The following is a 13,080-nucleotide window of genomic DNA, read 5'->3' as shown; positions in this document are numbered from 1 at the left end:
CTCTTTGGAGTCTGTTTTTGAAGTTTTTTTGTTGCAAAACTGCCACCTTCAAGTCTGTCACTGAGTGGTTAGAGAGGTTGAAGTGTTCTCCCACTGGCTTTTGAATGTTATGATTCCTGATGTCAGATTTGTGTCCATTTATTCTTTTGCGTAGAGACTGTCTGGTTTGGCCAATGTACATGGTAGAGGGGTATTGCTGGCAGGTTGCAGCTCTGTGCTGAACTATGGGCATTTCAGGCTGACAGGTAGCCAAAACAAGAGGCAGGAGATGGTGACAGGTAGATCAAACAGAGTTGTAGAGAGTTGTATATGGTATAGGGAGGGTATACTGCAGATCTAAGTCAAGAAGGAAAATGGAGGTGGAATTGTGCCTGAGGATGTACATCTTGCTGGCAAGTACTTGATAAAGAAAGTGTTGCTGACTCTTGGTAGAATCACAGGTTCTCCTGATCAAGACAGAAAATTCAAAGTTTATGCTGTAATTTTAAAGAAAATACCCATTTCCTGTTCGATTGTTTCACCATTAAAGCATGGCCCTGTCCCAGTGCAGTTTTGTATAGTGTGGCTTATTGATGGCTACACCTCAAATACAAGTTTCTGGCTTAAATTCCCAACGAGCAACCAATTATTTTGTGTTTCTGTTGTCCTGCCTTTTGATTTCTTAGCTTTTTAGTTAGCCTACTGCATGTTTTCTACTTACCAGAGATACTAGCAAGTCTACTCTCTTAGCTTGGATATATAAGGGGTGCATTTGCTGATGAAATGCTTGATTAGGACAACAGTTTTTCTATGTCAGTTTTCTCTAGAATAAACTTCAGCAATTTCTGAAGTGCAGTTTATAGCTGTAATTAAGGAAATATGCTAATATGCTCCAAATATGAGTTGTGAACTGAAAATACTGTGTTTCATACATGATACTCTCAGTATCCTTGGAAGCTAGAAAGCATTCATGCATTTGTTAGAGGTGTGAATAACAGACATATCTGTTGAGTCACATACCATTTTTCGGCTAGCTTTGTATCTTGACATACTCCTATACAACATCTTCCTTAGGAAAGCTCATATCAAGATTGATTTTTAGTCATTATTTGGCCTAAATTAAATGTTTTTCTTGGCTGTCATTAGTAGAGTACAGTTCTAGTCCCTCTTTCACCCATATTTTTGTTTGGAACAAAGAGTTACCCAAAGTTCTTAAAGTTCTAGAATGAAAATATATTAGACCAATTTAACTGGTTTCTGATTACTTTAGCTAATTGTCACAATGTAGCATATCAAAACAAAGCATCAGTGGTACATATGAAAATTCAGGTACTCAGACACCATAGTATTGGAATCTATAGATATGGGAGGGGGCAGAATTGGGAGAGCAGGTAATAAAGCAGCTAATATACTTAATTGTCAATTCATACACCTAATATCTCTGGTTAATTTTGTCTGTGCTGGATTCCCACTGCTCTTAGTAGTAAATGTCTGATATTAGATTGAAGCATGTATGCAGAAGAAGATCTGTTCAAGAGTGCTGGCTATTTTATTGTAAAATATTTAGCTATTCCTCTCTTCCATGTATTACCGGTGGTAGTGCTGAATGTAGTCATTATAGTGGGTCAGTTCTGAAGCACAGCTTTAATTTAATTCTTTTAACACTTATCACAATGAAAATGAATTTGTAGATTACATAGGCTCTTGTCATTATAACCAGAAAATAATGTTAGAGGAACAGGTTGAAACACAAACAAAAATCCATCAGAGCTGTGAAGAGGAAAAACAGTAGCTTTAATTTCTGGGTGATCATGGATTCCTGAATTTGTTCTTCATGCACAACTATATTAGCATAGCCTTCTTGCTTCTCTCAAAGACCATCTGGCACTGTCTTCAGTCTCCCAAATTTAAAATCTTGATGATTTATATATGTATTTGTATAGAATATAGTATGTTCTGTACATGGTGGATATAGATGCAACCATTGTTCTGACAGGAATCCTATGCAATGTTAAACAAATATGAGCTGCTGGTGGCAAAGGAAGAGATGGAGAAGGTGGACACCCTGCGCTATATCTGGGAGAAGCTTCTGGTCCGGGCAAATGAAGTGCAGAATGAGCTAGTAGCTTTGCAGCCCAACTTCAGGGGAGAACTAATTAGCACTGTGGAGATATTCACTGAAGATTGTCATCAGTACTATGCAGACTACGACAAGGTATTAATCTGTGGAGTGTTTCAAAAGAAAGAAACTTAACAAAAAAACCCCAGCATGGAAGTTCTCTGTGTGACCTTTATAAACCCTGTGGTGTTCAACTTCATTGCAGAGGGGGCTGTGATCATGGAGCAAGAGAGTCAGCTAACTTTTTTTTCCGGAACATGTGGTAGGGGTTATGATTTTTCAGTGAGAGGAGCTGGGGGCAAATGGGGATGATAGTTCAATGTTTCAGAGGCCTGCTCAATACAAAGGCCAAGCCTATTGAATAGTGCTTGTACTCCAGTTAGTGCAAGGTTTGTCCGGCATGTAAGAGCATGGAAGCTCTTTGCACCCTCCCATTTTCATTGTTGCAAAGGAGACAGGCAGAGTCAGTCTCCAGTGAACCAGCTCACTAGTATCTGTTCTCTCACCAGTGGAAGGGGCTAGCGATGTGTACTTCTTAAAGATCCTTCCCGACTCATTAAGTATGAAAAGTACTTGAATCCCCTTCTGTCACCCTTAGTTGTGTCAAGGACCTTTCTCTATGAATGGGTGTGCTGATCTCTCTGGTACTACTAGATGTGAGTCAGGGTGGCAAAACTCAGTAGTAAAAACTATTAATGAAGTTAACACTTGAACAGACAGTGAAATCATATGTGCCAAATGCTTTATTTTTAAAATTAGTGATTAGCATCTTTAACTTTCTTCTTCCAGAATGGACCAATGGCAGTTGGTCTTGAGCCTCAGGAAGCCAGTGACAGGCTTATCATATTCCAGGTATTCATTCCCAATTCCAAGACCTAATTAAAATGTCATGTAAGTAGCAAAAACATTTGTCAGTCAGAACTGAGCAGAATACTTAAGTAAATTCTACAAGGCTATATAGCCTCATGCAATGGCCATAGTCTACTTAATTTTGCCTGCTGGGATCAACGTTTGTTGAAAATTTGTTGACATTAGCTAGCAAGGAGTAATAAAAAATTGAAAAGCAAAAAATGGATCCCATGCATCGTACATACAGAATTTGTATAATAAAACATAATTACTAAGTGCAGGTGTTCTGATTAGAGTCTAATTGTGCTGAGCATACACTTTGATATAGCTGCATCTTTGGTCTCACTTTTTAATGCTCACTCCACATCACCAGGCTTTTGCCAAATCTTGCCACTTCTTTATAGTATGCAACCCTCCCCCAAATGTATGTACTCTTCACTACTCCTTCTGATAAAATGCTTCCACTACCTTGGGTAGTTTCCACTCTCATTACAACCATTTGCTTTATTTGGCCTCTGCTTCCCATGTTGCTCCCTCAAGTATAGCCGGAGTTCACAGGCAAAATATGGTCTGCATTGCTGAGGAGGAAAACCTACGACTTCCCTATTCAAAACTTGAGGATTCGCACTTCAGACCTGAATCCTAGCTTTCAAGGCCCTGCAAACCTCACCTATGCCTTTATTTCTGCTCTTGCATATCATAACCAACCTTTCTCACTCTGTGCCACCAAAGACAACAATCCAACTGCTTTCTTCAATCCACCCCTCTATTCCAGAAACAACCTTCTAACCTACCATGTAGGCTACCACTCACTTCTTCCATGAGGACTTCAAATGCAGGCTCTACTGAATGTCCCATTTTTATTTAAACATAACTTTCTAACCATCTTTTGCATCTCCCTGTGTCTCGTCTGCCTTTTTAGATGATAGATGCTTGTGAGCAGGGGCTGTATTTTCTTCTCTAGTGCTCTGAGCATAATACTAGCATTTGCATCTATATATTTTTATTAGAATCGATTTGACAGCCTCTATCGAAAATACATTACCTACACTGGTGGGGAAGAACTTTTTGGCTTGCCTGTTACCCAGTATCCTCAGCTACTTGAGATAAAGAAGCAGCTGACCCTGCTACAGAAACTTTACTGCCTGTACAACAATGTTATTGACACGGTCAATGGCTACTACGATATCCTCTGGTCAGAAGTTAACATTGCGAAAATAAATAATGAACTTCTAGAGTTTCAGAACAGGTGAGGAAGTGTTAAAGTGTGTACAGATTGTCAAGCTGGATGTTTTTACTTGTTGAATAATGGTAGGGATTGCCTTTCACTCACTACACTTAGATAAGCATATTCTTACTCTTTAAAATTTCGTTGAAATCTTCCACTCTTCTCTCTTTGCTGTCTTCACCAAAAAGGGAGTCATTTACCATTTGAGAGTTAAAGGATTCTTGTTCCTTGGGCGTTTTTTCCAAGTAACAAGTAATTTCCTTTTGTCTAGAGGGCAAGTTTGGAATTGATAGTTACTTTTCTCTAGTTGAAAGATGGTTACATTTTTCTGAAATACAAATGAAATAATTTAAATTGACTTTCCACTGCAAAGAACCCCTTCAGTAAGTTACTGGGTTGCTGCTGTGTAACCCAACACTTCTCCTATCTAATAGGGGCTGACATACGTATACAGAGTTGAAGCTCTTGTCAAATAGGGAATTAAGTGAGTTTAAGAATCAAACCTGATTATCCTGTGCATCCAGGCAGAATACTGCCACTGAGTACCCCATAACCAGTAGTATTGGTCAAAAGTTAGGGGAAGGAGAATGTTTAGAAAATTTAAACTCTTTACCATTTTTGAAATTTGGCAAATGTTGATTGAAAAATAAAAATAACTTAAAAGGAATTCCAGAGTTGTATGTGGTGAAGAAATATTAGTGGGATATTAGGTGTTATAATGTAGTAAAGTGGCTCATTGATGGAGTGACGGTTAAAATGTTCTTTGTAATGGTAGTACAATTGTTCAGCAGAACTCCTTAGAACAGATGTGTAGTCCTTCCCTGATCTGCAACCAGTGAAATCAGCTGATGGGGGGGGGAAAAACGGGTTCTCCTAAAGCACATATATAATTACTAAATTCAGGGAACTTAAACTAAACTCTACTTTAACTTCAGAAATATGTTGTGCCATTGCTGTTGCCTTGTTACCTTAGCTAATTCAGTAACATAAAGGAATATCTGAAATGCTTTAAAAAAGTTAACTGATTGTATATATTCAGGTGTCGCAAACTTCCTCGTGCTTTAAAGGAATGGCAGGCATTTTTGGATCTAAAGAAGACAATTGATGATTTCAATGAGTGCTGCCCTTTGCTTGAGCTTATATCAAATAAGGCCATGATGGCTCGGCACTGGAAGAGGATTACAGATCTCACTGAACACAGCTTTGATGTGGAAAGCGAAACCTTCAAACTGAGGAATATCATGGAAGCACCTCTGCTGAAATATAAAGAGGAAATAGAGGTATTTGTTAAAGTGGCACAGAAATGAGCAGTTAACACTTTTCAAGGTGTTGTAATAGCCTTAGTGTGACATTTTTCGTAGTAGTTAAATAGAAGGAATCCATACATCCTTCAGCAGCTCTCACATACTCAAAACCACACTGAGGTATCCTTTCCAAATACTCATCCCATTCCTGAGGTTTCCCTTGAATTTGTTTTATGAAGTAATGAAGCCTTAACATTTCTGAGCTGGCCATCCTGTCTTTACCACTAGTAGAAATACTATGATGAAAGATGATCTTGAGAAACTGTAGGTAGGTAGATTTCTTTTGTATAGCCACTCAGCCTTTTGTACCCTTATACTGGAGTTAAATAGCTGGTCTGGCTGCCAGGAATGAGCAGAGTAGCTCTCTACCTTCTCATGTAACTCATCTGTAGAAGGATTTGCAGTATCAAAGTTCCTGTCTTTTTCAGGAGTATTACTTTTAAGATGAATATGAATAACAAGGTTTCCATTATTTTTGCATGTGAAAAGTATATCGGTATTCTTTACACTTACCGATTTATGTTAACCATCTAACCTAGCTAATGCTCATAGAGAGAGAATGGAATGGGGATGCATGAGGCTGAGCTGAAAGAGCTTCTCATATTAATTGGCTATTTATTTACTAGGATATTTGCATCAGCGCGGTGAAGGAGAGAGACATTGAGCAAAAGCTGAAACAGGTGATTGCTGAGTGGGACAACAAAACTTTCACCTTTGCCAACTTTAAAACTCGTGGTGAGCTGCTCTTGAGAGGAGACAGCACTTCAGAAACGATTGCTAGCATGGAGGATAGCTTGATGGTTCTGGGCTCTCTCTTGAGCAACAGGTAACAGGAGAGGGGATTCATTATTAGCAAAAGACTTTGGCTTATTAGATAAAGTTGTCCCTTCCAACATAAAAGTAAAAATTAGAAAATACAGAAATATCACCAGTATATTAATGCTAAACATTTCCCTATTAGTACAAATGAAGGCCCCATCCTGAAAGCTGCCCTAGGCAGGTGGTCAGGTTTGCCCTTGCAGAGTCATATTGATCTCAGCGAGGCTCCATGTAGGTATAAACACATATCCATGGTACAGGATTGGAACCTAAAGGCTTAACAATTCTTTTAATCTTTGCATGATCCCCTGACCTCCTGGAAACCTAATGGCATGGACTGAGGACCATATATGGTTCCAAGAACTTCTTATTTATAAATATCTATACAGTTTACAGGACACAACTAATTCATATTAAGTTTCAGGTGTGGTTAGAGCATAAAACGCTATCTCAACGATGTGTGTTAATTTTAAAATTTGAAAAGATAGGGTTCATTGTAGATCTTTGTATAAAGAGAATTGGCTGTTGTCCACTTCTAGAGGAACTTTTCTTTGGATGGAAAACTTGTTTTCTTGCAAGCCAGTCCAGATTTCTATATTTTATGACAACTCAACAATATAATGCAAAAATGATGCAAGAGGCAGGGGAATCTTGGATGATCGGTTGCTAAGGACCTATCAATTAAGTGAGATTGTGGCTAGACGATGGTGACAATCTTGGGGTTTCTGACACTTTTTTCAATCTGTAATGTAATTACAGATCATTTCCTTATCCACAGATAGCTCTATTGACTTTCATTATGTAAGCTGCTAGAGGGGAAAAAAAATTACTAAAATCATTATTTACCCTTCAATGTCCTTAGAGTAGTTCACATTGACTATATTTATGTATCCAGGGCTTTTGAAAGATTCTGGATCAAGTCCTGCTTTCCTTACTCTCTTTAACATTCTCATTGGAGTCCAGGGACTATTGATAAGTAGGAATTGACCCTGGAAAAAACTGTGTATAGAAGACCTTAAGTCAGTGTAGCATATTATCATATGGGGGCAGGGGGTGAGTGTTGCCCAATTTACATAAGGCATGCATTTTCCCCACTTAGTATGTCATGTGCTTGATAAGGCCTAAACATGCTTTAAAAAATCATAGTTTTCTTTTTTAATAGAGCAACTTTATGCGTTTTTTTCAGGTACAACACCCCATTCAAGGCACAGATCCAAAAATGGGTACACTACCTTTCCAACACGACAGATATAATTGAGAACTGGATGACAGTGCAGAACTTGTGGATTTATCTGGAGGCTGTTTTTGTGGGCGGGGACATTGCGAAGCAGCTTCCAAAGGTTTTTAAATAGCTACTTTCTTTTGACTCTACTTTCTAAATACACAGCTGGATTAGTTTAAAAAATGACTGAAGCATTTTCTATAACTGTAGGTTTCAGCGTTCCTGCTTTGCCATCTTCCTACCCTCAGGCCTTTTTTTAATGGGGGCAGAGGGTAAGGTTTGTGGAGAGAACAGCGTGTAAAGCTGAAATCCATTTTTTAAAAAGTACTAGATAGGGGTTTTGAACTATAATGTGATAATCTTTACTCAGGATCTTAAAATAATTGATATTTATACTGGTTTTGTTGAAATAAAGGCATACACAAAACCAAATATTAACTTATTTGAGAAACAAATTTTGGGCCTCACATCTGGTGCAGTTTACATTGACATGGATTGGGCCCTTGATTACTAGCTTCCTCTCATCATAGATGTCTGCCATACCTTATTATGGACAACTAGTAAAGTGTATTAATATTGAAAAGAGTGCATGATTGTCTGTCTATTGAAAGCAATATTTTTATTTACTTTTTTGCATCATCTTAAGTGTTACTATAATCAAAATTCACTTTTTGTTTGCACAACTTACACCACGTTGCATATTAAAGTTAATTCCAAGTGCAAATCCAATAATTAGGAGCACAAGCAATTGCACTTGAACGAACAATTTCATTGTCCTGATACAAAACAAATGTAACTTCAGCAGTTGCTTCAGAAAATTCAGCACAGCAGATAATTCAGCCATTCAGAGAGTCATGTAAAAACAGCAAAGATCAAAGTTTGTGTGTGTGCGCATGTGTGTATATATATAATGTGTTATATATCCTCTATCATTTAAAAATAGTATATTCTTAATGTGAAATCAGATTGGATAAAGAATCCATATACCACCTGAGCTTCTCACTGTTAATTTTGTGAGTTAAACTTATCTGAAATGTATTTGCCTATGGGATAGTCTAAGTCCAATTGTTGGGTACATACTAGAACTAGACTGAGTATAACATGGAGTGTATAATTGAGAACATTGCTGTGCCGGTGGGGAGGTAAACTAAATTAGATTACCCAGTAGGCTTTTTCATGTCTAGACTGTTACTTAGTCACTAATATTTGTTACAGGTGTCCTCTCATCTTTCAAACTAAAAAGGGCATACAGTTCTGGTGGGAGTCGTTCTCTTCTAACATTTTTCATAGTTTCTTTAATGTTAAAATTAACATTACGTTTTGGAAAGTAATATATATCTGGGGTACTCTATTTAAACGTATGGATCTAAATACTGGCAACTGAGCAGTCCTGCTTCCTACCGTGAGGAGGGAAGGGAAATGTTGGGTTCAGTGCCAGAGCCTTGAAAATGACAGCTGCAGCGGCACAGGAGCCAGCAAACAGAGCTGCTAACAGGGGAGTTTCAGTGGGAGTTCTGTTGGGGGAGCAGGTTTTTGTAGTTTGTGGATTGTATTGTGGAGTTTGTGTGTGTGAAGGCTGCTAGGGGCCGTGTGCTGGGAGAGAGGCTGAGCCCTGAGCTGGGGGCGTGGGGCTTACTCTTGAAGATAAGGGAGTCCTATAATAAAGGAGCCAATCCTCAGCAGCGGCACAGACAGCTGACAGAAAGAGAACGCGTCTGTCCTAAATGTTCCCATGACCTCCAAAGCCCTCCTATTAGCACCATTGGCCTGACCATCTGTTATTGTCTAATCTTGTCAACTCCTTCAGTAGCCTTCTTAGGAACCGCAGATTCCACTGAAGATCCCTGAGCCTCGATTTCTGGAGGGTCGTCCCCAGTCTGCAATGCCTCTGATACAGGGTCACTGAGTTTAATAGCCTATCATTTCTTCCCACTGAGGACATCACGGATTCTTCCTGGCTCCGCTAGTCCTTTTGTCAGGCCACTCCTGTTTCTTAGCCCCGGCAGACGAACTTCTGTTCTCCCATTCGGTCTAGTTACAGGCTTTTATTCTCTTCAGTAGGAGTCCCCAATCACGGTAGATCTGCCTTCCTTCTGTGACAGTGTGTTCTCCGGTCCTATCCCCTGCACCTGCTGGCCCAAGCTCTCAATTTGTATTTGCCCTCGCAATCCTCTGGGCTCATAACCTGGTGTTCCCCATTGACTCTCCCTCTTCTGCGGACTAGCTCGTCTCTTTCCCTGCCCTCTCTTCAGTGTTGAGCACCTGCTTATGCTCCATCTCATTTACCAGCACTGTGCCTGACATTCTCCGTCGCTGGCCCGTCTTTCCTCTAGCCTTGGTTCTCCTAGTCACATGGGTCACGTCCACTCTTGCTCACCCGCAGCCCTCCTCAGCATTCTTTGTCCTCTCCCAATCTGCACAGTTCTGAGCATTCCCTTGCCTATTGTCTATGTCCATCTCCTCAAACCCCCTCAAACTACAGCAGAGTTTCACCGCATCATCAATCTCTTATCATTATTCTTACCCAGACACGTCATATCAGGAGAGACACATATATAGCAGAACAAAAAATACCTATGTCAGAGTATACCCCCCATCCGGATGATTAATGCCCCAGCTTCCACTCCGGTCTTTCGTGTGTCTCTCCCTGCTGCCTCTTACGTTTCACTCATGGCCTCAACCCTGTGCCTTGGCTGTCCACACCACACACCGCCACAGGCCCCCAACACGGCACTGGGCTGCTGGCACCCCTGCCCCCTAATTATCTGGCTTCTTGCTTCTGTGCCTTAGTCTCCCCTGCAAACCTCCCTTGGAAACTCCCATGAAAGTCCCGTTAGCAGCTCTGTGTGGCTCCTGTGCCGCTTGCAGGCAGTGGTGCTATAAGGAGGGCTTTGGGATGTACGGTCATTGGGAAGCATTTACGGACAGACGACTGTTCTCTCGGGATGGACTTCATCTAAGTAAGGAGGGAAATAGACTTCTAGGATGGAGGCTCGCCGACCTCATTAAGAGAGCTTTAAACTAGGAAGTTGGGGGAGATGGTTGGGAGATGTCCAGGAGATCTCCACGCCAGAATTTAACCTGGAGAGGGAAGTAAACAAAGTGAGAGGGGATACGCTTGTGGACCGAAGAATTGACCCAAGGAGGAAAAGCGGAGTAGAAACTAGACTAACAGGTGATGCTGGTGGTAGAAAGGTCTGTGCACAACGGGGTAAAGAATGTCACTGACGCCAAACGCCAAAAATTAAAATGTCTGTACACTAATGCGAGGAGCCTAGGTAACAAGATGGAGGAACTGGAGCTACTGGTGCAGGAAGTGAAACCGGATATTATAGGGATAACAGAAACCTGGTGGAATAGTACTCATGACTGGAGTACAGGTATTGAAGGCTATGTGCTGTTTAGAAAAGACAGGAAGAAAGGCAAAGGTGGTGGAGTAGCATTGTACATCAATGATGAGGTTAACTGTAATGAAATAAGAAGTGATGGAATGGATAAGACAGAGTCTGTCTGGGCAAAAATCACACTGGGTAAAAAAAGCTACTAGAGCTTCCCCTGAGATAGTGCTTGGGGTGTGCTACAGACCGCCGGGATCTGATTTGGATATGGATAGAGACCTCTTTAATGTCTTTAATGAAGTAAACACTAAGGGGAAATGTGTGATCATGGGAGACTTCAACTTCCCAGATATAGACTGGAGGACAAGTGCTTGCAAGAATAATAGGGGTCAGATTTTTTGGATGTGATAGCGGATGGATTTCTTCACCAAGTAGTTGAAGTACCGACAAGAGGGGGATGCCATTTTAGATTTGGTTTTGGTGAGCAGTGAGGACCTCGTAGAAGAAATGGTGGTAGGGGACAACCTTGGTTCGAGTGATCATGAGCTGATTCAGTTCAAACTAGATGGAAGGATAAACAAAGGTAGATCTGGGATTAGGGTTTTTGACTTCTCAAGGGCTAATTTTAAAGAGTTAAGGAAATTAGTTAGGGAAGTGGGATTGGACGGAGGAACTTGTGGATTTAAATGCGGAGGAGGCCTGGAATTACTTTAAGTCGCAGCTGCGGAAACTGTCGAAGCCTGCATCCCAAGAAAGGGGAAAAAAAACCATGGGCAGGAGTTGTAGGCCAAGCTGGATGAGCAAGCATCTCAGAGAGGGGATTAGGAAAAAAGCAGAAAGCTTACAGGGAGTGGAAGAAAGGCGGATTAGCAAGGGAAGCTACCTTAGTGAGGTCAGAACATGTAGGGATAAAGTGAGGAAGGCTAAAAGCCATGTAGAACTGGACCTTGCAAAGGGAATTAAAACCAATAGTAAAAGGTTCTACAGCCACATAAATAAGAAGAAAACAAAGAAAGAAGAAGTGGGGCCGCTATACACTGAGGATGGAATGGAGGTTAAGGATAACCTAGGCATGGCCCAATATCTAAATAAGTACTTTGCCTCAGTCTTTAATAAGACTAGTGAGGAGTTTAGGGATGATGGAGGGATGATAAACGGGAATGAGGATATGGAGGTGGATATTACCGCATCTGAGGTAGAGGCCAAACTTGAACAGCTTAATGGGACAAAATCGGAGGGCCCGGACAATCTCCATCCAAGGATATTAAAGGAACTGGCATGAAATTGCGAGCCCGTTAGCGAGAATTTTTAATCAATCGGTAAACTCGGGGGTTGTACCGTACGACTGGAGAATTGCTAACGTAGTTCCTATTTTTAAGAAAGGGGAAAAAAAAGTGATCCGGGTAACTATAGGCCTGTTAGCTTGACGTCTGTAGTATGTAAGGTCTTGGAAAAAAATTTTAAAGGAGAAAGTAGTTAAGGACATTGAGGTCAATGGTAATTGGGACGCAATTGCAACATGGATTTACTAAAGGTAGATCGTGCCAAACCAACCTGATCTCCTTCTTTGAGAAGGTGACAGAGATTACTTAGACAAAGGAAATGCGGGTAGATCTAATTTACCTCGATTTCAGTAAGGCGTTTTTGACACGGTTCCACATGGGGAACTGTTAGTTTAAATTGGAAAAGATGGGGATGAATATGAAAAGTTGTAAGGTGGATAAGGAACTGGTTAAAGGGGAGACTCCAGCGGGTCGTACTGAAGGGTGAACTGTCAGGCTGGAAGGAGGGTTACTAGTGGAGTCCCCTCAAGGATCGGTTTTGGGACCGATCTTATTTAACCTTTTTATTTACTGACCTTGGCACAAAGAGCGGGAATGTGCTAATAAAGTTTGCGGATGACACAAAGCTGGGGGTATTGCTAACACGGAGAAGGACCGGGATACTATACAGGAAGATCTGGACCACCTTGTAAACTGGAGTAATAGTAATAGGATGAAATATAATAGTGAAAAGTGCAAGGTCATGCACTTAGGGATTAATAATAAGAATTTTAGATATACATTGGGGACGCATCAGTTGGAAGCAACAGAGGAGGAGAAGGACCTTGGGTATTGTGTTGATAGCAGGATGTCTATGAGCCGCCAATGCGATATGGCCTTAAAAAAAGCAAAATGCGGTTTTAGGGTGCATCAGGCGAGGTATTTCCAGCAAGGATAAGG

General features: G+C 40.7%; 1 protein-coding gene across 2 annotated transcripts in view; it reads left to right on the top strand.

The window, feature by feature from the left end:
* DNAH5 (dynein axonemal heavy chain 5) overlaps positions 1-13,080 on the top strand; it is a 253,591-nt gene that overhangs the window by 76,821 nt on the left and 163,690 nt on the right. For both annotated transcript variants that reach the window (XM_075062684.1, XM_075062685.1), the window contains exons 25-30: positions 1,976-2,194; positions 2,888-2,950; positions 3,958-4,196; positions 5,215-5,455; positions 6,106-6,305; positions 7,485-7,638. In XM_075062684.1, coding sequence (XP_074918785.1) covers positions 1,976-2,194; positions 2,888-2,950; positions 3,958-4,196; positions 5,215-5,455; positions 6,106-6,305; positions 7,485-7,638 — 1,116 coding nt within the window. The remainder of the gene's footprint in view (positions 1-1,975; positions 2,195-2,887; positions 2,951-3,957; positions 4,197-5,214; positions 5,456-6,105; positions 6,306-7,484; positions 7,639-13,080) is intronic.

Source organism: Chelonoidis abingdonii, chromosome 2 (assembly GCF_003597395.2).
Source record: "Chelonoidis abingdonii isolate Lonesome George chromosome 2, CheloAbing_2.0, whole genome shotgun sequence".
NCBI classification, from domain to species: Eukaryota; Metazoa; Chordata; order Testudines; family Testudinidae; genus Chelonoidis; species Chelonoidis abingdonii.
Note: the sequence above shows the minus strand (reverse complement) of the source record. Positions and strands in the feature narration are given on the sequence as shown.